General features: G+C 47.9%; 1 protein-coding gene across 1 annotated transcript; it reads right to left on the bottom strand.

The window, feature by feature from the left end:
- Positions 1-1,454: 1,454 nt before the first annotated feature.
- On the bottom strand, positions 1,455-27,461 carry SEC23B (SEC23 homolog B, COPII coat complex component). Its single transcript, XM_048515364.1, has 11 exons — positions 27,371-27,461; positions 20,677-20,912; positions 18,573-18,630; positions 16,017-16,103; positions 14,321-14,557; positions 14,098-14,183; positions 12,604-12,748; positions 11,018-11,176; positions 5,812-5,979; positions 3,375-3,440; positions 1,455-1,881 (listed from the first exon to the last, which is right to left on the bottom strand). The coding sequence occupies exons 2-11, from the start codon at positions 20,895-20,897 to the stop codon at positions 1,792-1,794; spliced, it is 1,317 nt and encodes a 438-aa protein (XP_048371321.1). The 5' UTR covers positions 20,898-20,912; positions 27,371-27,461; the 3' UTR covers positions 1,455-1,791.
- Between the last annotated feature and the right edge of the window lie 389 nt (positions 27,462-27,850).

The raw sequence follows: 27,850 nt of genomic DNA, 5'->3' as shown, positions 1-27,850 counted from the left end.
TTCTCCTCCACTGCCCACTTTACCAGAACCCAAGATCCAGCTTATTATTACAAACCATTGACTCTATGAAAACCCTGACAGAGCTTGATAAAGTAAATACGCTCTTAAACTGTAATGACCTTGACTGTTGTCTCGCAGTGGTAAAGTTTCTGGCTGAGGTTTGCGAACTGAACTTATGATCCAGTGTGAAGTTTTATCTAGTAATTTTAACTGTATTTATATTGTATGTTCTGTATGCCAATAAAGTCTTATTGAAATTGATTTAAATGTTTTACTGAATATATCAGATGCGTTTTGTTACATATGTTATACATTTTATTGTATGTTGAAAGCTGCTCTGAGCCTGCTGTGTGTTGATTACAAGAGGCGTTTAGTGGATTCTCATGGCAGATCAAGAACATTCCCATTTTCCTGAAAAGCAGACTCCCATCCAATATTCAGATTTATGTGCATTATTCTAAAGTTCCTGGGGTGTCCAACTCTGGTGCCCCAGATCTTCATAGACTATGATTCCCATCAGTCCCTGCCAGCATGGCATCGTAGTCCATGAACATCTGGGGTGCCGGAGTTGGATGCCCCTGCTCTAAACTTCACAGCTACACTGAGCAGCTCACAGAAACAGTATGTCTCGAATAAGCTGGAGGTTGGGGACTGCATCTCGTAAACCAGGAATCTGCAACCTGTGGCTCTCCAGATGTTCAAGGACTACAATTCCCATCAGCCCCTGCCATGCTGGGAGGGGCTGATGGGAATTGTAGTCCTTGAACATCTGGAGAGCCGCAGGTTGCAGACCCCTGTCTTAAGGGCTTTCCCCACTGACAGAGTTGAACTGGTTTCTACCTAGGTTTGCCTCAGTGAATCCCCACTGCCCCCGAGCTCAACATTGTTTTGTCTCAGTTGCCCCCCCCAGAACTGCGACATCCTTGTCGCAGTTATGAACTACACTTTTCTGCTGGAACAAGGTCGATACCACTTCGAAGTGGGGAGGGGAAGCATCGAAACGACACCTCATCCGTTCAACCAATCACAAGCCGCTTTTGTGGCATGTGCAGAACGGGAGAGTGGTGGCGGGCAGAAAGCGCATGTAACTGTAAACTGTAAAAACTGTAAGAAAAAAAGAACGCTCCCGTTTCCCGCCGTAACACAAGCGCCAATCACAATCGAGGAGCGAAACAGGCACCAAGATGATCCTGCCCACTTAGTTCAGTTCCAGGGGGCCAACTCAGTTGCTGTGGGGACAGCCTGGAATCGCTGTCCACTGAAGGGAACCGAGTCGATCTTAGCTCCCTTCTGTAGTGGGGAAAGCCCCTTAAACTGTTTAAATCTTCTGTCCAGTCTGCTTTAATGTATTGATGCTTTTAATTTCACAACATCTATCCGAAGCAGACAATAAAACCCGGGTAACACGAATGCAGATTTCACATGTACGCCCACTCAGACAGTCATGCTGGTGATATCATTAAACACTAACGCCATCTGCAATTTATTTTTCTGAAGTACAAATACTGAAGGACAGATTATTACATAGGGCAGTTTAGGTGAGAAAAATCATGGCCCTGGAATCATTATGTGAATGGAAAAACCAGAATTGGCAGGATACTGGCCACAGGTGCGTCAATAAGTTAAGTCCAAAATACAAAATTCCCGTTATTTCTTTGTGATAAGTAATCGTTATAAAACATGACTTAAAAGAAGGGAAGGAATGTTATCAGCTTCGTGGCAGGGCGTGATTGGTGAAAAGCATGACCGAAGCAGTTCCTTGATTTTAGAGGCTTCCTTGACAAGTCGGAATTAGGATGCACTCGACACAGCCAGCTTCTTCAGGTGGTCCATAAATACCTGCAGGCTAACGTCATCTGTTAGAATCGGAGCCCCAGATTCCTGGAATGAGAAATTACAGTTTAAACCCCAAAACCCCACAGAAAGTTCCAGCAAGAAAAACTGGATCAGGGGCTAGAAAAATCTAACTTAGCCACTGGATGACCCAAACAACTCTTCTAATCGCTTACATTACTATTGCCACCATTTTCATCCGCGCTCCATATAACAGAACGGCTGGGCTGAAACCCACAGAAGACTGACAGCCCCGTTCAAAATTGGTTGTGGTGCCGATGCTGTACTCCCCCACCTCTCCCCAGCGGAGTGGAAAGGCTAAAATAGGGGAGGAAGTCTCCCTGCTACCATGAAGCCTCCGTTGGGTTGAATGGACCTTTTTGGAAGCATAAGTCAGGGCGCAGGCCCAGTGGTGGGATCCAAAAATTTTAGTAACAGGTTCCCATGGTGGTGGGATTCAAACTGTGGTGTAGTGCCAATGGGGCTGGGCGGGGCACAACAGGGGCGTGGCCGGGCATTCCGGGGGCGAGGCTGTGGCAAGACCCAGCCGCTGCGCCGGTCCTTGGGCGGGAAACAAATGCACGCAGGCGCAGGCTGCCACGCACGCCAGTGCACCTCCTGCTAGACTGCTTCAAGTTCTGCACGCTACTGCTGAGAGGGGGGCCGTAACTAAGGCAAAAATCACGTGGCAAAATCACCAATTAGTAACCCCCTCTCGGCACACACAAATAATTAGTAACCTGCTCTCGGAAACCTGCGAGAACCTGCGGGATCCCACCTCTGCTCAGGCCACTGGTGGAATACCAGCAAAGACCAGGAGGGAGCCAACTGATGTCGGCCCCTCCCCTGGCCACACACCCAGACTCACCCTCACTGAGGCGGCAGCAGGGGCCCTGGGACACTGGCATGGTGTCCAGCGTGGTGACACAGTGCCAGGGAGAGCTGCAGCAGCCAGACGCCAGCAGAATCACCCCCGAGGCAAGTGCCCCAGGAGGGCAAATCTGCTGGTCCGGCCACGTGCCACTCCCATGAATGGATCCCCCCCCCCTTAGAAGAAGAAGAGTTGAATTTATATCCCCTTTTTCTCTCCTGTTAAGGAGACTCAAAGGGGCTTACAAACTCCTTTCCCCTCTCCCTTCACAACAAACACCCTGTGAGGTAGGTGGGGCAGAGAGAGCTCCGAAGAACCGTGACTAGTCCAAGGTCACCCAGCTGGCGTGTGTTGGAGTGCACAGGCTAATCTGAATTCCCCAGATAAGCCTCTACAGCTCAGAGCAGGGAATCAAACCCGGTTCCTCCAGATTAGAGTACACCTGCTCTTAACCACTGCACACTGCGTAGAGAAAGCTTTCCAGTGAGCAAAGCCCAAACCTCCCCTTGAGTGACAAAGAGAAATGATACTTTTTACCTGTGCTTTCCATGTAAGTTAAGGTCACAAATTAATTTATTTTCCTCTTGCACAGTGAAAGAATGACATCCTTAATCCAAGAGCCAGGCAAAGTAAATTAGTTCATTAACTAATCATAAAAGTAATCACTTACTTGTCCCCATGCATAGAGGTTGTTATGAGTCTGAGAAGGATTCACTTTGGACAACAGAAACCGTGCCTGTACAAACAAAAACGAGAAAGCACTTCAGACAAAACAGACCAGGCACTGCCAGGCTTATTTTAGATCTAGATGGAATCTGCCAGGTCATCTTTTAACATTGTTTAACCCAGTGTTTCCCAACCTTTTCGACATCGTGGTACCCTTGACTTCGCTCTTCATATCTCAGGGTACCCCTGAGGTTCATTTGATTTTTTTTTTGCATTTTTTAGGTTTTTTCCCATTTTTGACCTGTAGGTGGGGGGAGTGGCAAGCAGGGGGAGGGGAGGGAAAGCAGCATTGACAGCCGCGTTGTTTGTTTGCCTAAATTCGACATGGATTGGGGGGATTGAAAGGGAGAGTTCCGTTTAAATCTATCCCCCCGCCCATCCACACCGAATTTAGGCAAATAAAACAATGCTGTTTTTCAGTGTGGTTTAAAGGGAGCCCATGAAGCTTCCAACCCGCCCCCCCCCCCTTCAAAATCCATTTGATTCCGGTGGGGGGTGGGGAGGCGGTAGCATTGTCATGGTACTCCTGGGACGTGCTCATGGTGCCCCAGGGTACCACGGAACCCTGGTTGAGAATCCCTGGTTTAACCCGAGAGAAAAAAATAGTTCACTCAAAAAGAAATCAGACCCTCTTTGACATGGCTGCAAGGTGAATCGGGAAGGGCGAGTTTAACGACAAGCTGGCATTTATTGTTTCAAACCCTGCCACAGTCCAGATTCTTTTTCCCCATCCCAACCATTATTTCTGAAATAAATGTTTAAAACGAGAGCGGGGACAATGTCCCAGTAGACACTGCCTGAATTTAATGTATTGCACTATCTAAGCTATTGTATTGCACTATCCAGAAGTCAATAATCAGTAGTATATTTGTGACAGCTAAATTGTTAACGTAACTTTAGTTAGATCACAGTGGATCGCAGAAGGTTTCAGCTTAATTGACAGAGTATTCAAGACCCCAGAGAATTCTATGAGTTTTTGTTTAACATTCTCCCTTTCATACTTTCATTGAAGGTAATGTCAGAAAAAAGTTTTAGGTTTTAGCTTATAGTTGTTGTTCAGTATTTTGTGCTACTGAGTCTATACAGATGGAAATGTTGGTGTTAGTAACTGTAGTAGATCTGCTGGTTGGATTTTTGTTCAAAGTATCTGTACCAGCACTCCTGGATTTTGTAGAAATCTCCTAATAAACAATTTACCAAAAAAAAATTCCTGTTCACCTAGAGCAGTGGTGGCGAACCTTTGGCACTCCAAATGTTATGGACTACAATTCCCATCAGCCCCTACAATTGGCCATGAACTATGGGGAACATGAAAGGTGTGTGATTTCTTTGCATGGTCCCAGTGAAAGGTATCACACAGCTTTCTTTCTGGCATTTTACTCTGAAACAGCACAGCTACCTGCAAGATGGTGACAGGCTAGTTTTTCCCACTTCTCTTTTGTGGGGAGCATTAAGACAGTGGTTCTCAACCTTCCTCATCCCGCGACCCTTTAATACAGTTCCTCATGTTGCGGTGACCCCCAACCCTAACATTGATCCATTTTACAGATGGAGAACACTGATGCAGAGAGTCTTAGGTGACCCCTGTGAGAGGGTCGTTCGACCCCCAAAGGGGTCCCAGCCCCCAGGTTGAGAACCACTGCATTAAGGAGTCTGAAAGAGCAGTTCAAAAGAAGAAGAGTTTGGATTTATACCCCACTTTTCTCAAATGTAAGTGTCTCAAAGGGGATTACAAATGCCTTCCCTTCCTCTCCCCACACAGGCGCCTTATGATGCAGGTGGGGTGAGAGAGTTCTGAGAGAACTGCGGCTGGCCCAAGGGCACCCAGCAGACTTCCTAAGGAGGAGAAGAAGAAGAGTTTGGATTTATATCCCCCCTTTCTCTCCTGCAGGAGACTCAAAGGGGCTGACAATCTCCTTGCCCTTCCCCCCTCACCACAAACACCCTGTGAGGTAGGTGGGGCTGAGAGAGCTCCGAGAAGCTGTGACTAGCCCAAGGTCACCCAGCTGGCGTGTGTGGGAGTGCACAGGCTAATCTGAATTCCCCAGATAAGCCTCCACAGCTCAGGCGGCAGAGCTGGGAATCAAACCCGGTTCCTCTAGATTAGATACACGAGCTCTTAACCTCCTACACCACTGCTGCTCCTAAACTGGAAACTAACCCAGTCCACCATTTTTGTGAAGCAGTGGGGAGTCAAATCCAGTTCTCCCTATTAGAGTCCACCTCTTAGGCCCCTTCCGCACATGCAGAATAATGCACTTTCAATCCACTTTCAATGCACTGTGTGGCTGTGCGGAACAGCAAAATCCACTTGCAAACAATTGAGGAAGTGGACTGAAAGTGCATTATTCTGCATGTGCGCAATTGGCCTTGGTCACTACACAACACCAGTGGAACGGCCCTGCTCCATTCGGTTGAGGACGGAGGACATACCCAGTGAGATTGGAACAACATTTCATCTCCAGGAGGCCCGTCTGGTCAAGAGCGCAGGCATAAATATCGATGCAGTGTCCATTGGCAGCTGTACGGTTCGCCAACATTTCATAATGCTGTAGAAATAAGGAAGAAGCAATCTGTATATATAAAAATCTATCAGTGCATTTTTCTGCTGACAGGTAATCTCCCAAACTACTGGACCGATTGCTTTGAAATTTTCACACAATGTCGCATTCGCATGCGGCCCAGTTTCCATACTGTTTCCACACCTCCTGTTGTGTACATGTCACAACTGTGCCAGTTATTGTGTACATGCCACACCTGTGACAGTTGGAACCACAGTTCTGTTCCGCAACAGCGCCATCTGCTGGCCGTCAAAGCAACACCCTCTGATACAAGGGAAACAACCATGCCTTCCTCGAAAACCGCTGCCATCTGGACATGGCCCACCCACCCTACCGGAGGAAGGGGAAGGTGAGGGAGGGTCTGGGGGTTTGCTGGACCAAACGCTATGAAATTTGAACACAACATCACTCATGCCTCCCAGCATGTTTTCAACTAGGTAATTCGCCTGCAAGGGGAGTGAAAGGGACAGGGCCAGCCACCTGGACAGGGCCCACTCACCCTAGCAGAGGAAGGGGAACATTAGGGAAGGACGGGGTGGGGTGCCATGCAAGGGAACGGGAGAAAGGGAGGGGAGCGAGGGGCCCCTTGCCCCTCCCTTGCAAGCATTGTGCAATGACACATGTTCGAACTGTTCGCTTCCCCTTTTCTTTCTTTTCCACTTCACCAGACTGAGCCACAGCAACGCGTGGCCAGGCCTGCTAGTAATACTGAAAATCCAAAGACAGGCTACCTCAGAGCTTCCCAGTACTCATTCCATGAGCTGTGCAGCTACAGAACATTCACAAACATTCCAGTCCTTCTGGATTAGTGTGTCTGACTGGGTATGGGTATGTAATTTCTGTGAGGAATGTAAGGATTAGTTTACAAGTCAGGATACTAAATGGCATACAGGGGAGCTGTGCCAGAAAGTGTACACTACACTACACAGTGTGTAGCACACTTCTCTACACCACTTCGGGAGAACCAGTTGTTAAAACGGTGCTTGTAAACAGCCAGTTGTTAAATTATTTGAATCCCACCACCGGAACCGGTTGTTAAATTATTTGAATCCCACCTCTGAAGATGCCAGTGTGTAGCACACTTCTCCCTGTGAAACTGAAGATGCCAGCCACAGATGCAGGCAAAATGTTAGGAACAAGATCTACTAGCCCAGAAAGCCCACAACAACCATTATTATTATTATTATTATTTATTATTATTTATTATTATTATTATTTATTTAATTTAGTATACCGCCCCATCCACGAAGGGCTCTAGGCGGTGTACAACATAAAATCATACATAAAATAATCAAAATACAACTTCTATAAATAGGATAAAAGCAGCAGTTATTTCCCAAGATCGGCATCTCACTTAAAACTCAGTCCTCCTGAAAGGGGGTCTAGATGATATTAAAGACCCATGGACCCCAGGGATAAACCCCGATGGTATTGGGGACCCATGGAATGGGGGGGGGGGCACACACACTCAGCGGCTGGTCTCTCCAAAGGCCCGGTGGAACAACTCAGTCGCCACGGGCCCTCTTGAAATCACTGGAGTCCCGCAGGGCCCGGAAAGCTGGAGGGAGAGTGTTCCACCAGGCAGGGGCCAGAGCCGTAAAGGCCCTGGCCTGAGTGGAGGCCAGCCGCATCATTGAGGGGTCAGGGATCTCCAGTAAGTTGGCCTCTGCCGAACACAGAGGTCGAGCTGGGACATATGGGGTCATGCGGTCCCGAAGGTACGAGGGTCCCAGGCTGCGTAAGGCCTTAAAGGTCAAAACCCACACCTTGAAGATGATTCAGAATTCGACTGGGAGCCAGTGCAGGCGGCGCAACACAGGCTGTATATGGTCTCGAAAGGCGCCCCCTGTGAGCAGACGAGCTGCCATGTGACTGAAGCGTTCACCAGCACTGGTACAAACTGTGGTTAAGGTGAATGAGGGTTCCTCTGAAACTGACTTCCAGCAGCCAGGAAAAGGATATGTGCTTCCTAAGGCTGGCTCCTGATTTTCTTAACCCCAATTAACAGAGCACCAGCATTCAGTCTGCACGGGGTCTTTTCAATCATTTAAATTCAGAACGTTTACTCTTTCCTTGTAGTACTCCCAACCCCCCCTTCCATCTTCCTAGCTGCCCTTAAAGTCTAAGCCGCTCAAGGTATATGACAGCTCAAGGTATATGACAAACTTTCCAAACCGGCATCTTTCACGCTGGTCCTTATCATCATTTTTGGCAGAAATGACCAGATGATTTCTTAAACCGAGAATAGAAGCCTACGTGATACAGCTTCGGGGCCAAGCCAGACGAACTGTGTCCGCCTAGCGCATTTATTTCCTGCGCAGAAATCAGATTAGGCTGGCCTGTTTCCTCTGGTTTCTCAGTGCACCAGGGATCAGAGCAGCCACGACGGCGGCAGACTGGCTCATCACTGAATCCCTATGATGTGCGTGGGGGGGGGGAAGGGGGGGCGGCAAGATGGAGGGCAGTTGAGCCCATCTCAGCCAAAGTTTGTCTCCTGAAACAGCTTGTCTGCTCTTGGAGCCTTGCTGGAAGAAAGATGGTTCTTAGAAGAAGAAGGAGAAGGAGAAGAAGAGGAGGAGGAGTTTGGATTTATATCCCCCTTTTCTCTCCTGTAGGAGACTCAAAGGGGCTTACAATCTCCTTGCCCTTTCCCCCTCACAACAAACACCCTGTGAGGTGGGTGGGGCTGAGAGAGCTCAGAAGAACTGTGACTAGCCCAAGGTCACCCAGCTGGCATGTGTGGGAGTGTACAGGCTAATCTGAATTCCCCAGATAAGCCTTCACAACTCAAGTGGCAGAGCTGGGAATCAAACCCGGTACCTCCAGACCAGAGTGCACCTGCTCTTAGCCACTACGCCACTGCTGCTCCACAAGCAGTTTCTTGAATAAGGGGGGAGGGCAGGGGGGAGGAGAGAAATGTTTTAGCTCCCTCCAGTGGTCTCTGCTCCACTTTAACTCAGCTCCCCCCATCTGCACTTTATAAGGCATGGGCAGGAACCAGACTGGACCTTGCCACAGTTGCTCGATGAATGCTCGGACGTGCAAATAACACAGGAAAGGAGGGTCGCCCATCGTCCGCTTCACTGGCCGGAATTCTGCCCCCTCCCCGGTTTTTCCACCCCCTCCCTCGATGCGTCATTCACAAGCATGACAGAAGCATCATTTGTCTGCTGCACTGGTTTCCAGATGGATGAACTCTGAGAACAGGAAGCAAAGAGAGCAGCAGCCGATGATGATGATGATATGGGGGAGAAAAGTATCCATTCTATTTTTCCACGGGAAAATTTCACCCTGCAGATGTCAATATAGTCTGCTTACTGATAACCGTCAGGACTGTTGTGCTGCCAATCCATCATGTTCTGATGGGCTAAATGTCAGATAGGAAGTACAGATCACGTCTATGGTCCAACCCAGCCATTCTCAACCAGGGTTCCGTGGTACCATGGGGAGCCGTGCATGTCCCAGGGGTACCGCAGAAACACTACCGGCCCCCCTCATTTTTGTGGTGTCCCACTGGCGCCAACAAGGTCATGGCCCAGGGGGCAGGGCCTGCTGCAAGGTCAGTAGCCACTCCCCCCCCCCCAGTGCTTCCTTTCACCCTGGGAGGGTGTAGGGGTGAGCCTGCGAACCCGGCAGAGCTTCAGACAGAGCACAGGAATGCCTGCGCCATCTGTTGCCCTCTGGGCAAGCACCCTCACCGGTCACAAGACCCCCGTGACTCACGGGTCACAAGATGTCCTGGACAAAGGGACAAAAGGTGCATACCCCCAGGTATGGATTGGGCCCAGACAGGAACGTTTCCTCTTGCACGTACGCAGCCCCTATGAGTCATGTATTGTGCAACATTCTCCCGCTCTCCCACCTTCCCAAAAACCCTAATAAAAGGTGCCAGGGACCGCCAGCTTGGCAGAGTAGCCAGATCCACGGATCACGCTACATCGCCACTGGCTTCTCTCCACCGGATGATATCGCCACGTCTCGCCTATTCCTTGCGTCGCACGTAATGACTTCAGGAGGGGAAGGTGGGGTGGGTGGCAGGGGTACCGTGAGATATGAAGAGTGAGGTCAAGGGTACCCTGACCTTGAAAAGGTTGGGAAACACTGGTCCAGCCTCATGCATGATGTATTTGCCGCCTTTTGTGAACATTGTTTAAATTCTGCTAATGTTATTTAAGTTAGAATTGGGAAATTTTCACCAGAAAACCCGCACCACTGGCAGAGGGAGCCCGCCACCCGTATCTCTGGACCACCAGATGCCCCAAAACGCTTCCCAAAAGAAACACATGTAGGAAAAGTTTCCAAAAAGATTGTTGCGGGGGAGAGTAAGAATTTCACTGAAACTGGTCCAAAAACTTTTTATTATGGACAGAACTTCCTTTGATTTGAAAGATCAGCCAACCGAAGAGTATTATCGTATTTGGCAGCCTTGGATAAATTATGTATCTTCAACGTATGAAATCTCAGTTTATTCAATAGGTTTTTAAGGTTTAACCAATTATGTTATGAAACTGTTTCTTATCCTTTCCCTTCCTCCAAAGATGGAAGTTTTTGGTTTTTTTTCTCTCTAATTGCAAAAGGATTAACCTGTGCTTATCTATTAATACGTTGCCATTGCTTTATTGTACAAGTGAAGTCAGGGATGGACAGAGGGGTGGGTGGGTAGGTTATAAGGGAGGAATGATTTATACTGGATGAGTAGCAAAGCTTATGTAATAGTTATGATGATTTTAATGTGTAACTTTTTTTCTTCTTCTCTTGTACAGACAAACTTGCTCTCATTTGTATATTACTTTACTGTTGTACTAATTGACCCCCCTTTTTTGGAAAAGCAATAAAAATACTATGGGGAAAAAAGAATTTAACTGAAACTGTATGGATCAAAGGCCAAACGTTTCCCACCTTTTATCAGCTGTGGAAGAGTTCGGGTTACTTTGTGCAGGAAAGCCAAATGCTCAGGAGACATCATAGAAAAACTGCCTCCCCTAGCCCAGAGGAACTGTCACACGGGAGACCAGAGAGTCCATACCTTCATTGCCTTCTTCATAAACCGGGCATTGTCTTTCTCTATGTCATGCCACGAACGGATGGGAGTTTTCAGTTCATCTCCTACCACCATGCCTGGCCCTTGAGTTGGCGGACCACCCGTGAACAGCATTATTCTGGCTCCAGTGTTTGGAAACGTTCCCTGGTGTAGAGCAGAAGAGACAAAGAAAAAGGTCCTGTTAAACATTGAGGCAGATGACCATCATATCTGCAGACAAACTCCATAAATGTCAGGCCTGCGCCACGCTCGGCCTGACAGCTTGCACGTCCACACCAAGGTCACAGATGGCTCTACTATTAGCATCGCCGGAGGTCTCCCCCGGCTTGCATGAAATTAGTCATTAGAGCAGTGATGGCGAACCTATGGCACGGGTGCCAGAGGTGGCACTCAAAGCCCTCTTTGTGGGCACGCGCAAACAGAGTTCATCATGTAGGGGGGAATGCCCCCCCTAGGCTGGCCTGGGCCGCTGGGCTCGATTATTAGCATTAAACCTAAGGCCCAGTTTTGGGGAAGCGATGCCGTGTAACTTCCTGTGTTAGAATTGCTATTAAAGCTCCACTGATTTTTCATTCAAAAGAACTAAAATTAATGATGCATTACCAGGGAGTAAGCTTGGCTGCTGAGGTGTGGGGCTTGCCTCCTAAGGTCATGATTCACCCGTTGAAAGGATTGCATAAGTTGCTTAGCTAGAAGCAAAGCCAGCGACTACTGCATCAAACCTACTCCTGAGTGCGCGTACCTCGAAGCCAAGCGTTTGGTGCCTAAGCTGCGCTTAAAACCTCAGGCTAAATTTCCGTGTTGGCACTTTGCAATAAATAAGTGGGGTTCGGTTGCAATTCGGGCACTCTTTCTTGAAAAGGTTCGCCATCACTGCATTAGAGCTTAAATGTTCATTCTTAACTGCCTTCCTATGAAGGAGTGAACTGCCTGTCCTAAACAATGCCTCTGTTCCCACCGTCCTTTCTAATGCTGATATTATGGGAATGCGAGGATGGGGGGATTATGGGTTGAACCTTTCTTGTAACTTACCAAGGGGCCCAGAGGAGCCAGAGCTTCCCTTTAAAATACGCTCTGGGCCAGCAGGGTGACTTCTGGGATTCCAATAAAGCTCTTTGGAGAACCGCTGCCAGAGTCTGGATTTGGCTGACCCGAGATTGAGCAGACCCTTACAATACCAGGGGTCAGCAACCTGTGGCTCTCCAGATGTTCATGGACTACAATTCCCATCATCCCCTGCCAGCATGGCCAGTTTATCATATACAAATACAAGTGTTGCCCCCAAACCCCATAAACCAGGACTTTAAACAGGGATTGAAGTTTAGACCCTCAGTTGGGGAGGATGATCCATCTCCAATTAGCCCAGGCACTTGGTTTCAGATGCCACAGCAAACTGGTGTTTGATTCAGGGCCTCCCAGAAGAGGAAGCCTTCAACACACCTCTACTAGCAAGAGGTAGGAAGAGCTGCAGAAGGACAGCCACACGCTGTGTAAGTTTACTTGGGTTGATGTCTGGCCATCCTGACAACATGGTCATTATCAGTAATAACAACAATAGGTCATAACGATACCTCCAATAACCCAACAGCAATGGACAAAGCTGCTCCAGTGGATCGCAGGGGTCTCTTTCCCTGAGTGACAGGCCATGGGTCCCTTTGCAGTTCTCCTAGGAGATCAGTCAGATTCATGTCGATCTTGTGAACGGGCTGGAGAAATCTACAGGAATTCAAAGGAAAAGAACACCATTTAACCTCTCTATAGAGAATCGACTCAATGGAGAGAATCGATACGTAAAATTCTCAGGTTGTTACTTTACTGTCTACATGCACATGCACAGACACACACAAAATATGGGCAATTTCACTGCTCAAAGATTCTCATATTAATAAGCAGAAGGAAAAGAAAAGCAACCTGGACTGTGCAAAATACAAAGAGCATGTGCAACCCAGATGCACAGTGAACTCTGGCCAAAGAAGGCTTTAGGCTATAGATCATACCAAATTTAATTACCGTGTTTCCCCGAAAATAAGACAGTGTCTTATATTAATTTTTACTCCCAAAGATGCGCTATGTCTTATTTTCAGGGGATGTCTTATTTTTCTGTGTTCTGTTCGTTGGGCATGCTTCCAAACAAAAACTTTGCTACGTCTTACTTTCGGGGGATGCCTTATATTTCGCACTTCAGCAAAACCTCTACTACGTCTTATTTTCCGGGGATGTCTTATATTCGGGGAAACAGGGTAGTTGCTGGAAGACCCCACCAGGATTCTATAGTTCCAGTACATACCATGAGAACATGGCACATAACTGCAGGCAGGAAGAGATGCACAGCAATAAGAAATAGTTCAAGCAAATCTCCAAGTGTTCAACTCTTACTTCTCCCTTAATAACATGATTACAGTCTGCTGGAGAGCCACAGTGGTGTAGTGGTTAAGAGCAGGTGCACTCTAATCTGGAGGAACCGGGTTTGATTCCCTGCTCTGCCTCTTGAGCTGTGGATGCTTATTTGCGGAATTCAGATTAGCCTGTGCGCTCCCAACACATGCCAGCAGGGTGACCCTAGGCTAGTCACAGTTTTTCAGAGCTTTCTCAGCCCCACCCACCTCACAGGGTGTTTGTTGTGAAGGGGGAAGGGAAAGGAGATTTTCAGCCCCTTTGAGTCTCCTTACAGGAGAGAAAGGGGGGATACAAATCCAACTCTCCTTCTTCTCTTCTGCACTGACGAACTAGAGAACTCTTGGGAAACCTATTCTGATTAAAAGCATAGTTCCTAAATCCGTGGTGGTGAACCTTTGGCACTCCAGATGTTATGGACTACAATTCCCATCAGCCCCTGCCAGCATGGCCAATTGGCAGGGGCTGGTGGGAATTGTAGTCCATAACATCTGGAGTGCCAAAGGTTCGCCACCACTGTCCTGAATAGACACGAAGTGGCCACCTTTACAAGAAAACGAATTAACACTTCCTTCTGTAAAATCCATACAGCAACTTGGATGTTTAGAAGCTGCGTGCGAGCGCAGCAACGGCGGCCTTGTGGACGCAGCATGCCCTGCATAGCAACGTACCTGCTGGAGACGACGGGCTGCTCGTGAGGCTGGAAGGGCCTCCCTTGTTGAGCGGGTGCAGCAGGCCTCATGAGACCCAGCATATTCTGAAAACCAAGGCAGACACGAACGTTGAGAAAAAGAGCCCCTTTCAAAATAATTCCTGGGGGGTGGGGTGGGGGGAGACAACTGGAAGGCCAGGAGACCACTATGGAAAAGGCAAAGCCAAGGGAGAGAGAAATACCTGGATTTGCTTTGCGGTGAGATCCTTCGTGCCCCTGAAGACGTAGCTTTTGGAGATGCCTTCGCAGCTCAGTTCGTGAACCTGGACCATCCTGCCAAACGTGATCAGCCCCACCAGGGCATCCGGAGGCAGCAGACTCAGGGACATCTGCAGGGATTCCTTCAGCGCCTGCAAGTCCTCCTCTTCCAAACACGTGTCCACGACATAGAGAAAGACCAGTGGGGTCTGAGGTCCACGCTTGGGAGGAAAGAGGAAGAGGGGGTTTTTTTATACCCTGCTTTTCAGTATCTTTGAGGGGTCTCAAATGGCTCACAATCACCTTCCCTTCTTCTCCCTACAACAGATCCCTTGTGAGGCAGGTGGGGATGAGAAGAAGAAGAAGAGTTTGGATTTAAATCCCCCCCTTTGTCTCCTGCAGGAGACTCAAAGGGGCTTACAATCTCCTTGCCCTTCCCCCCTCACAACAAACACCCTGTGAGGTAGGTGGGGCTGAGAGAGCTCCGAGAAGCTGTGACTTGCACTAATATTATCAAGAGTTTGGCGTAGTTTTTGCCAGAACTCTCTTTCTATGTTCCTGACATGTCTTCAGTAAAAACCTTGAACCAATCAAGTGATTTATTGTCTGAACAGGGAATCTGACAACTGGCTTCTTCAGCCATGCCGATGTCTGTCAATAAAGGCTTCTGATCTGAAATTCAGAGTCGCATATTGGTCTACAGGTCCGGGGCTTGACACACGGTGGCTATAGGGTGGCTCAGCCATCAGAGGCAGCAAACCTCTGAATACCAGCACTAGATGAAAACGTCAGGAGAAAGCTTTGCCCTGTGACCTGTTTGTTGACTCTCCACAGCAGCTAATTGACCACAGTGTGAAACAGGAAGCTGGACTGAATGGACCACAGGCCTGATCCAGCAACAACTTATTGCAGTGATGGCGAACCTTTTTGAGACCAAGCGCCCAAATTGCAACCCAAACCACACTTATTCATCACAAAGTGCCAACCTGGCAATTTAACCTGAATGCTGAGATTTTAGTTTTGAAAAAACCGGTTGGCTCCCTCTTCCTCCGCCCCACCCGCTTGAGCAGGGGCCAGCCTGCTCTAGCCTCCAGCAATGCCCCCCGCACACCACTCTGTGCCTCTCTAGCATCTCTGACTCCTCTGCGCGCCCCACCCCCCTCGAGCAGCAGCAACCCAGAGCACAGGCACCAGGCCCGCCAGTCGAGTCTTCCCTGCTAACTGCGATGCGCACACGTCGTTCTCAGTGGCCCAAGCCAGCCTAGATGTGTGTGTGTGGGGGGGATGATTTTCTGCCCCCCATGACAAACTCTGTGTGCGCGTGCCCACAGAGAGGGCTCCAAGTGCCACCTCTGGCACCTGTGCCATAGGTTCGCCATCACTGACTTATTGTGTTCTTATTCTAAATTGAAATTCTGAGGTTTAAAATCCTAGTTTGTAAAGAGGAAACAAGCTCCAACTTGCCCAGGTAGGACTCAGCTACCATGTGGGAGTTCGATCCAGCGCTTCACAAACTACATGAGTATGACAACTAGATCTGTTCGGGTCTGAGAAGAACATCTCTGTGATGCCTGACCGGGACCTAGGTCATCAAGGAAATCACGTTCGGGACCACGGCACAGGGATTCTAAAGAAAAAATTATCTATGGCAAATGTCATGCTTGGTATAGAAATGCTTACCTGGACAATGTACTCGATTGTGGAAAACTGTGGCATAAGTTCTGCTGGTTGGTTTGTTTCCGATATGCCGGCATATGCTGGAGGAAACTGTAGAAACATATCAAGGATCAGCAGTGCAATCCAGAACACGTGGGCTTAAGATGGAGTAACTCTGTTCTGGACTGCACTGTAGGACACACAGGATGACAAAAAATGTCAGCAGCAAATAGTGTTACTTTAATCAAATGTATGAATAAGTTTCATTCCTTCCCATTCATTCCATTAAAATGGTGCCCAGCTATAACTGAACAATTGAACTTTTATTATTATTATTATTATTATTATTATTATTATTATTATTATTATTATTATTATTATTATTATTATTATTATTATTATTATTATTATTATTAATTTATTTAATTTAATATACCGCCCTATCCCCGAAGGGCTCAGGGCGGTGTACAGTATAAAATATCACACATAAAAACATACATACAATTTAAAGCAATTAAATCCTAAGCAGATTATATCCCAAAACAGTGTCCCACAAACCCTTACACCACCCTCCCACAGTAAAAGAATAATGGGTCCCGATGCTATTAGGGACCCATATGGAGCAGCGGGGGGGGGGGGGAGCTGGAGTACCCTCAGCGGCTGGTCTCTCCAAAGGCCCGGTGGAACAACTCAGTCTTACAGGCCCCGGGGAATTCTCCAAGGTCCCACAGGGCCTAGACAGCTGGTGGGAGAGTGTTCCACCAGGCCGGCGCCAGAGTCGTAAAGGCTCTGGCCCGAGTGGAGGCCAGCCGCGTCATTGAGGGGCCAGGGACCTCCAGTAAGTTGGCCTCTGCAGAACGCAGAGGTCGAGCCAGGACATATGGGTTAAAGCAGTCCCGAAGGTACGAGGGTCCCAGGCCGCGTAAGGCCTTAAAGGTCAATACCCACACCTTGAAGATGATTCGGAATTCAACTGGTAATCAGTTTATATATTTAGGATTGAACTGGAAGCCATATTACAGGGTCTGTGAACACACATCTCAAGTGCTGTATCCTGTCACATGTCAGCTCAGTTGGAACAGTACAGGAAACCATGAATAAACTCCGCTCTGGGCCAGTGCAGTGCACGAATGCTGGTTTGCAATCAACTAGCAAACCAGACACACAAACCGTGGCTTGAAGCAGGCTTGAGTCGTTCATCCCAGTTGCTACTATTACCCTGCATCCAGAGGCTGCAAAGATTAGAATGCTGAACGGATGGAAAACAAAAAACTTGCCAGCAGCTTTGAACCACGGTTTGCCTGTGGTAGCTTTAGAAACTGTTTATTTATTTATTAAAGTTGCAATCCACTTTCCCTGCTGGAGCAGGCTCAGAGCAGCTACCCACAATCAAGATAATATAATGTACAATCAGAAGCAATAAAACACCCTATAACAGTGATGGCGAACCTTTTCGAGACCGAGTGCCCAAACTGCAACCCAAAACCCACTTATTTATCGCAAAGGGCCAACACGGCAATTTAACCTGAATACTGAGGTTTTAGCTTAGAAAAAATGGTTGGCTCCAAGGCCGCGTTACTCGGGAGTAAGCTTGGTGGCTTTGCTTTGTAGTCAGTGGTTTTGCTTTGAAGCAACCATGCAACTCTTCCAACGGGTGTATCACGACCCTAGGAAGGTTTACTCAGAAGCAAGCCTTATTGCCGAGCTTGCTCCCAGGTAAAGGATTGCGCTTTAGTTCTTTGCATGAAAATCAGTGGGGTTTAACAGCGCTTAACAGGGTTACCTACACTGCTTCCCCAAAATTAGGACTTAGATTTAATGCTAATAATCGAGCCCAGCAGCCCAGGCCAGCCTAGATGTGTTGGGGTGGGGGGGGCTCTGTTTGCGCGTGCCCACAGAGAGGGCTCTGAGTGCCACCTCTGGCACCCGTGCCATAGGTTCGCCATCACTGCCCTATAACAAATCCCAGATGTGTAGCTGGGCCAAAGTGCGTGTGGTGCACACTCTGTGTTTTCTGCTCCTCCCTCGTGGCACCCCCCTCCCACCCCTTACTTTAGTTCAGTCTGAAAAAGTGCAGGTTGGAAAAGCAGCCTATTCACTTCAGGCTGAAAACGGCCTGGTGGGAACTACACTTCCCAGGAGACCTTGCGCATTCCCCCCTGTCCCCTTGTAGCTCCGCCATTGATAAATCTAGCCTGGCGTATGCATACCCATGGGAGAAAAGAGAGGGAAAACTAAGGGGAAAAGAAAGGGAAGAAGGAAAGCAAGGGAGGCCAGCAAGATGGCATCGCTGCCCTCAACTACAGGCAGCCCACAGTGTTGCATGAAGCTTGAACTGAGCCGCTGCCTTGTAATTAGGAAAGCCGGCATTTAATGATGCACCGGCTCCAAAATAACAATGAAAGGCATGGCAAACGCCAATGGAAACGCAAACATCTTTGTATTACAAGACATGAAGCAAGTTTAACCAAGCAAGGCAGACGGTCGCAGCGCCTCAAAGAGCACCAGCCCAATCACTGCAGCATCAAAAGAGAAAAAAAACAAAGGCAGTTCTGCGTTCCACGTCTTTTTCACACCCACCTGGTTTCTCTGAAAGCAGAAGTTGCAGGCCCAAAGTTTGGCTCGATAATCCACTTGACTGTAAGAAAGGGACACAGACAAAAGCAGCTCAGAGCAAATCTGGAATCACCACAGCCGGTACTTTAAAGAACGAAGGCACAGCGCTCCGTTATGCTCCCAAAATAACTGGCATTAAAGGTGCAAAAGAGATTTTCAAGGGAGATTTATGGCACTGCTTGGCAGCGTAACAGAAACGTTACTACTGTGGCTATTGCCTCATAAAATTCCACTTTAAGCAGCAGTGGCGTAGTGGTTAAGAACTGGTGCATTCTAATCTGGAGGAACTGGGTTTGACTCTCCGCTCTGCCACTTGAGCTGTGGAGGCTTATCTGGGGAATTCAGATTAGCCTGTGCACTCTCACACATGCCAGCTGGGTGACCTTGGGCTAGTCAAAGCTTTTCGGAGCTCTCTCAGCCCCACCTACCTCACAGGGTGTTTGTTGTATGGGGGGAAGGGCAAGGAGATTGTAAGCCCCTTTGAGTCTCCTGCAGGAAAGAAAGGGGGGATATAAATCCAAACTCTTCTTCTTCTTCATTGTTCAAATGGCAGCAAGACACAATTGCTCCTGGTTAAACTAGAGCAGTGGTCTTTCAAACCATGAGCTAGGCAAGTCCAGCTGTTAGATCACAAGCCCCTGTACAGAGGCTGTATTTTCCCACTTGTTGGAAGGGCCTACTGCTAGCCTACTGTGTGTAGAAAGCAAGACTGCTCCACCTCCTGGCGGATTTGGGGGTTTTTTTGCCTGCACATTGAGAGACACAGCAGGGCAGAAAGGTGAGATCATCCCAGGGTGCCAAAGGATTTCTTTTCCTCACATAGGCAGGTACAGAGACTTCCCTGCAAAAGATTTCCTTTATGCTGCCTTTTTCTCCTTCACTCTCACCCCTGCCAGCTGGCTGTCCGATGTTCTGCATGCAGATGGAGCCAATTGGCCATGCTGGCAGGGGCTGGTGGGAATTGTAGTCCATGAACATCTGGAGCGCCATAGGTTGGCACATAACTCGGCTGTTATACCACTTTCTGTCACATGTTTGCAGCTGAAAGGTCTTACATTTATGACTGGTTGTGGAAGGTGGGTCACAGATTTAGGGGGGATTAAGACCCCTGGGGTAGGGGACTTTGACTGCAGGAGACTCAAAGGGGCTGACAATCTCCTGGCCCTTCCCCCCCTCACAACAAACACCCTGTGAGGTAGGTGGGGCTGAGAGAGCTCTGAGAAGCTGTGACTAGCCCAAGGTCACCCAGCTGGCGTGTGTGGGAGTGCCCAGGCTAATCTGAATTCCCCAGATGAGCCTCCACAGCTCAAGTGGCAGAGCGGAGAATCAAACCCAGTTCCTCCAGATCAGTGGGCACCTGCTCTTAACTGCTCTCCTCAATGAGTTGAAGAGAGCTTGTTTGGGTTCCTCAGAACCCAAGTTGGAAGTACTTGTGCCAAAACTGAGCAGCGGAGTGCATGCAAATACTTGCTTGCGCACACACAACAGAAAGGAAAAGAGACAGACAGCCTTGCAGCCTGGTGGATTCTTAAATCTAATTATTTATACTCCTTTACTAGATTAAGGAGAACTAAGAAAAATGTGAAGTTTTGGTCTCACCCATTTGAATTAAGGCAAAACCTTTCATACAATTACTAACGCAGTTACCATGTAAACTGAAAAATACAAGGTACAGAAATTGCACAATAAATAACAAATTAGATACAATCATGCTAAAAGTGTGATCACTCTCCTGGTCTTCTAGGGTCTTCTAGTTGTTTCTGCTGGCAGTAGACGATAGGACTTGCTATAATGATTTAAATTATGGGCAGAAAGATACCAGCTGGAAATTAGGAACTTTTTTTTTTACAGTAAGAGTTTTTTTTACAGTAACAGAGAAATTATCAATGCCCCGCCCCCGGAATGCCCGGCCACGCCCCTGCCGTGCCCCACCCAGCCCCATTGGCGCTACGCCACTGTTTAAATCCCACCCCCATGGGAACCTGTTACTACAATTTTTGGATCCCACCACTCCCCTGCATGGTTCTCCCTTCTCTTCTACTAAAGAGGAAATTAAAGGGACTCGTACCAAAGTGGATTAAGCACAGTTTTGCAAGTAGGCCTGCTGCAGAGGACCGGCTCGTACTGGACGGGTGGCAGGTCTAGGCGTTCCTTCAGAGGAGTCAGCAGACAGGCCAAGGGGACAACCATTCTCGTGGCCTCCAGTCTGCTGGAGGGCCAGACGTTCCAACTGAAACGCACTCCATCCCGTTCTTCGTTCTGCTGAATAAACTCCAGGTAAGTCGCCATAGAAGCACAGTGTTTCTGCAGGGGAAGACAACAAAGGTGCTCGTGAGCATGAACATGGAGAGCATCAGGACACAGACTCACAACAGCCGCTCTAGCTCATTGCTCGCCCATTTGAAGTGGGAACCGGCTGATGCACAGAATTCATGCAGAGGCATCAGGAGGCTTTCATATAAAATGGTTGCACGCAGGTTCAGATCTATTTACTTACCGTTGGCAAAGAACGACTACCCTGAGCACCACCGAGACAGAAGGTCACTTACAAACCACATTTAAGCTACTCTGGGTGCTCACAAAGGCAGTAAAAATGAGAACAGGCATTTCTAAATGCTAAATATCAGGTTCATCCCGTATGTGGTATATCACTTGCTATCCAATCCAATCCAAAAACCTTCATTAGGCATAAAACCAGAAGTACCATACATTCCAAGTACAATAACAGGACCATTGTTATACATCATGTAGAACACGGATTTAAAATGTGGCAACTGCTTCAGAAAATTCTACATTAGGGCTGTTCAGTAGCTTAGACATTTTTAGTTTGTCTGAGAGAAACATAAATTCTAGAGGTAGTAAAGCTCCCAGATCGGTTCTAATATCATTATACCTTGAACAGTAAAGCAGGGGGATATAGAGAGGATTAGAGTCCGTACAAGCGTTGGGACGAGTTACCGACAACAACGCTCACTTTGCATGGGAAAATGTTAAAGGAAAGCGACCTTGAAGAAGGTAGACAGAGGGGAATGAGTTGCACCTTGCTCTGGTCATGACCCATCTGCACTTATAATTAACAAGCTGTTCTAAATATACAGCAGGGCTAGATTTCGGGGGTGTGATCCCAAAGTATAGAGGGGAACAGGAGCTTTGTGCAGCACTCCAGGAGAGATTGAGTTATTTCCTGAAATGCAAATTTACAGTCTGATGCTTTAGATGATGAGTAAGAATTTCCGTGATGGCCGGTAAGCTTATACTGAAGAAGACTCCCATGGGAAACCCAAGGAGAAGATTTTTTTTCCAATATGGAGCCACCACTTCGAAAGCTGAAGCTCCCTCATTTCTAGCAAAGATAAACTTTTTGGATCTGTGCAGAAGCACAGATGCAGCCAAAACTTAAATGTTACAGCCCATGCCCTAGTTTCTAATAGATGTTGCCCTGATTCCAGACAGAGCACATCGTAAGGGACACAATGTGGTGTGCCATATCACTTACTATAAAAGTAAGCACAGTAAAGAAGAGAAGGACATCGAAAATGGAAATCAAAGGAAGACAGGCCAGCTCCAAGCTAAGGCTTGACAGAAAGGTTAACACAACAGAAACCAATGACCGCCCAATATTATTTCATTTAAAAATTCCCTACAGGGGCTACAGGAGACAACAGCCTTTATTTACAATGAAGACATACCAGGCAGAAATATATCCCGCAAAATCCAAGGTTTCCAAGGAGGTCATTTGTTTTTAAAATGTATTAGGCCCCGTTACTCCTGAACGTTATTTTCAACCAGAAAAAACACTGGGAATGTATTGTTTTTATTCTGCTTAAAAAACTTTTTAAAGACATACCACTTTGAGGATCGCCTCTCTTTTTTCAGTCTCTAAAATTAACCTCAGATAACTAACTCCATTTTAGTATTTTTAGTATCTCGCTTGCAGTACCTCGTTTTCAAAATGCCTGAGGAAAAAGAAGCAAGAGCCCATGCACAGACTTGCCCTGTTTTTCAGCAACAGGAAGACGCAAGACACATTAAAAAAAATTAGCTAGTGTATTTACATACCTCTTTTAATCAGAGTGCTGAAAATTACAGAAGCAGCAGGAACTTGAATGTTGACCTAGAGCAGGGCTGTCCAACTCCAGCGCGTCAGATGTTCATGGACTACAATTCCCATCAGCCCCAATTGGCCATGCCAGCAGGGCCTGATGGGAACTGTAGTCCTTGAACATCTGAAGCGCCAGAGTCGAACACCCCTGACCTAGAGCATGCATGGCCAAATCCAGACTGCAAATGAATTGACTCTCAACTCGGCAAGAGTGCCAGCCCTATCAAATTTTGACTGCGATGACATTAATCTTTTGACCAAGGCTTCCTTTGGAAAGAAAATCGATGTGTAGGGATCTATAACTATAAATAAAACATATTTTTCTGTTGTACCTCCCCTCCCCTCTTTCTGGGGTTTAAAGATCTTCTGGAATTACATGCGATCACTACAAGGTTATAACGGCCTTTTGTACCAATATTCTGATTCCCAGATTTTTTTTAAAAAAAATGCAGAGTTAGCAAGGATTAGATGGAACAATGTACTTGGATTTGCTCTTCTGATTCTGACCTAATATTACCTAGAAACACAACAGGAGTAGTTTTCTGGCTCACTCACCCAGCCTCCCTTCCAGGAATGTATTTGATTATTTTATCAAACTTTTATGCTGCCCTTCCCTTGGCAGGCTCAGGGTGGCTCACAACATATGCAAAATTACAATATTAAAACATGGGGTTAAAAGGCCTCATATGCTTCAAAATAAAACTACAAACAGCCCATTAAAACCCAGAAGGTACAGTGGAACCTCGGTTTTCATTGGTAATCCGTCAGAAAAGAATCGATAAAAACCAAAACCGATGAAAACCGAGGCAAACTTTTCCATAGGAATCAATGTAAATCCAATTAATCTGTTCTAGGCACTCCAAAAAACATACCAAAAACACATTTTATGGTGAATAAATGTAGTGTTTAATGCTGAAAACAATAACAAACAATAACACTAGGACCAGCTTCAGAGCCAGGGGACCAATGTCACACCAGGAAGCTGTCCAAAGAGGTCTGTTTCTGACGCCTCTTTAAGATTTGTCTGAAATTGGGCAAGACATTGTCATTAAACAAGTTGCAGACATGGCCTGCAACAGCTTTGTCCGGGTGATTTTTCTCCACAAACCCCTGCACCTTACTGCAAATCGATGAAAACCGAGGCAAATCGACAAAAACTGAGACAAATTTTTCACTGAAAAAATCGATGAAAACCGAAACGGATGAAAACAGAGGTTCCACTGTATTTCCTGCTTTTATCCATACCTACCCTCATAAAAAATCCCATGGAGGAGACAGAGAAGAGGGAGGCTACGTAGCTGCCTTAACTATATGCCTGGAGGAACAGCTCTATCTTTGGCCCCTTCCGCACATGCAGAATAATGCGTTTTCAAACCACTTTCACAATTGTTTGCAAGTGGATTTTGCTATTCCGCACAGCTTCAAAGAGCACTGAAAGCAGTTTGAAAGTGCATTATTCTGAAACCCTGCAGAACGGCACCAAGTCCTGCAGGGCCCAGGTCTCATCAGACAGAGTGTCCCACCAGGTGGGGCCAGGGCCAAGAATGCCCTGGCCCTGGTCAAGGCCAGCCGGATATTATTTGGGCAAGGCGCTACCAGTACGTTATTATTCTCTGAACACAGTGACTACGGAGGGGCGTACTGGGAGAGGCGCAAGTCAAATGGCCACAGACCATTTAGGGCATAGGTGTCAAACTCGCGGCCCTCCAGATGTTATGGACTACAGTGCCTATCGTCCCCTGCCAACATGATGCTGGCAGGGGATGATGGGAACTGTAGTCCATAACACCTGGAGGGCCGCGAGTTTGACACCTGCGATTTAGGGCTTTAAAGGTAAGCACCAAAAAAATAAATAAATAAAGGGAGCCGCAGTGGCACAGTGGTTAAGAGCAGATGCACTCTGGTCTGGAGGAACCGGGTTTGATTCCCCGCTCTGCCGCTTGAGCTGTGGAGGCTTATCTGGGGAATTCAGATTAGCCTGTGCACTCCCACACACGCCAGCTGGGTGACCTTGGGCTAGTCACAGTTCTTCTGAGCTCTCTTAGCCCCACCTCCCTTGCAGGGTGTTTGTTGTGGGGGGGGAGGGAAAGGAGTTTGTGAGCCCCTTTGAGTCTCCTTACAGAAGAGAAAGGGGGGGATATAAATCCAACTCTTCTTCTGAATCAGGTTGGGTATTCCACCCAAAGCCAATGCAGCTGATAAAGCACCAGTTGTACATGTGCTCACCACAAGGTCCCCATAAGGCCATGGTGGCAAATCTTTGGCACTCCAGATGTTATGGACTACAATTCCCACCAGCCCCTGCCAGCATGGCCAATTGGGGCTGATGGGAATTGTAGTCCATAACATCTGGAGTGCCAAAGGTTCGCCACCACTGCCATAAGGACTCTCGCTGCCACATTTTGCATGAGTTGGAGTTTCCGAAGTTGAACCAAAGGTAGCCCTGCGTAGAGTGAGTTGCTGCAGTCTAGTCTGGAGGTGACTTCATGGATCACTGTAGCTAGATCAGACTGGGAAAAGTTGGGAGTCAACGACCACACCTGGCAAAGATAGTAAAAACCCTGGTGGGCCACATGTGCACCTTGAGTCTCCATAGATAGGCATCAAGTCCACAAGGAGGCATCAAATATTACACCAAGGCTCTTGATGGCCGGCACAGGTATCGATTGTGTGCTGCCAAGAGTTGGCAGTTGGCAAGCCCCACCTGACCCTTTCCAGACCAGCCACAGGACCTGTGTCTTAGATGGATTCAGGAGCAGCAGTGGTGTAGGAGGTTAAGAGCTCGTGTATCTAATCTGGAGGAACTGGGTTTGATTCCCAGCTCTGCCGCCTGAGCTGTGGAGGCTTATCTGGGGAATTCAGATTAGCCTGCACACTCCCACACACGCCAGCTGGGTGACTTTGGACTAGTCACAGTTCTTCTGAGCTCTCTCAGCCCCACCTACCCCAACAGGGTGTTTGTTGTGAGGGGGGAAGGGAAAGGAGATTGTCAGCCCCTTTGAGTCTCCCGCAGGAGAGAAAGGGGGGATATAAATCCAAACTCTTCTTCTTCTTCTTCTTCTTCTTCTTCTTCTTCCGATAGTTCTGTTTTGACCATCTCACCGCAGCCTCCAGGCACCTGGCCAGAATATCTGGGGTAGCTTCTGAATTATTATCTATTGACAGAAATAGCTGGGTATCATCAGCACACTGACGGCCTCCAAGCCCAAAAGTCCAGATTAACCTTGCAAGAGGGCACATGTAGATGTTCAAATAACATCGGAGAGAGGATCACCCCCAGTAGAACTCTTCACTCCAGTGTGCAGACAACCTCACATCAGGTGTGCAAAGGATCTTTCTCCAACTGCTACCCTCTGTCCCCGGCCTTGGAGAAATGAGTACAGTCACTGCAAGGCTGCCCAACAAATCCCAGCACTGGTGAGGTGATGGGCCCAGATGTCATGAGCAACTAGGACGGTCAGATCTAACAGCAACAGCAGCGCTGACCAACCTAGGTCCAGGTATTTCTGGAAATCGGCCGTGAAAGCTGTTAGAGCTGTCTCGTCCCGTGGCCAGTGTGGGAGCCGGACTGAAATGAATCCAAGATGGATGCATCCTCCAGGAATGTCTGGAGTTTTCCAGCCGCTGCTCTCTCAACTATTTTACCCAGGAACAACAAATGTGACACCGGGCGGGGAGCTGACAGATCCAATGGATTCAAACATGTCTTCTTTAAAAGCGGTCTCATGATTGGCTCTTTCAGTCTCCCAGGAAAGGTCCCTGAATTAAGGGATAAGTTAACAATATGTGGTGGTCAATCTATGGCGCCCCAGATGTTCATGGACTATAGTTCCTGTCAGCCCCTGCCAGCATGGCCAATTGGGCTGGTGGGAATTGTAGTCCATGAACATCTGGAGCGCCAAAGGTTGGCCAACCTTGTACGTGCACTGCCTCTCCAGTGGCCTTTTCCAGCCAAAGTGGGCATGGGTCTAAGAGGTAGGGGGTTTACAGCTCTCAAAACCCCATCAACGTTCAGTCAGGAGATCTGACCGAAGCGGTCCAGAACAAGACCCAAAGACCACCCAGGGGCCTCCAGTTTTTTCACTGCATCCAAGTTGGCAGGGAGGTTCTGTAAGAGCGACAAGAACTTCTCCGCCTATGCTATACCTTCACAACAACCCTGTGAGGTAGGCTCAACCAAAAGAGTGCAAATCAAAAGAGTTTGTGGCAAATAAGGATTTGAACCAATCACTGCATTTTCACCAGTTCGCACGAATGAGATTAAACTCTCTGAGACTGATATTTCAGAGGCAGCTGTGGAGAAAAGAGAGAAGGGTCCTATGAATGAACAAACACACCCCCCCCCTTTATATGGAGGGAAAATAGTCCCCTGAACATAGAAATCTAGCTGGTCAGAGGGCAAAGCAGTATTCTGACCTGTCCCCTGACATGCTAGCTTTCTGCATGCAGAGATGAGGAGGGAGATTCCCACGTAAACCGCCTTTGGGAGAAGCAGGCCCCAAAAGCCGGTCCTCCTCCCTCCTTTCCCCATGCTCCCCACTTCCCCTCATCAGGCAAGCCTCTCCATACACACGGAATTCCTACCGTGGGAAACCCTGACTGACGGTCAGCGCAACTTCTCTTTCCCGCCGCCCCCGGCCCCTTTTAAATTGCTTTTTACCTGAGAGACCCTCTTCTCCACGCAGCTTCCGATCCTCTTCCCCAAACCACGCCCGCTCCTGCAAGGACAGCTCAGCGGCTTGCTGCCCGAAGTTAAGATGGCGCCGCCACCGTCGCCTTCCGGTGAGGGCGGAAGCGGCGGAGAATAGACTTCGGAAAAGGCAGTGAATAGAAGCCATCTTGGACAAGGGCAGCAAGGCGCTCTTAGCCGCTTGGCAGCGGGTAGAATTGCCCGCTTCCAAAATGGAAGGTAGCAGTTACCAAGGTTACCGTCTCTTTTAAGCTTTGCAGGCGATTTCAGTGTGCGATTTGATGCAAGGCTGGGCCAGGCTGGAGGCGGTTTGCAGTCTCCCAATGCGGCCCCTAGGCTGTCAATCACATGATGGCTGATTGTTTCTCCTAGGGTTGCCATCCTCTAGGTGGGATCTGGGGAATCTCCTGGAATTACAACTGATCTCCAGACTATAGATAGCAGTTGCCC

The sequence above is a fragment of the Sphaerodactylus townsendi genome, linkage group LG14 (genome assembly GCF_021028975.2).
Source record: "Sphaerodactylus townsendi isolate TG3544 linkage group LG14, MPM_Stown_v2.3, whole genome shotgun sequence".
In the NCBI taxonomy this organism is placed as follows: Eukaryota; Metazoa; Chordata; class Lepidosauria; order Squamata; family Sphaerodactylidae; genus Sphaerodactylus; species Sphaerodactylus townsendi.
Note: the sequence above shows the minus strand (reverse complement) of the source record. Positions and strands in the feature narration are given on the sequence as shown.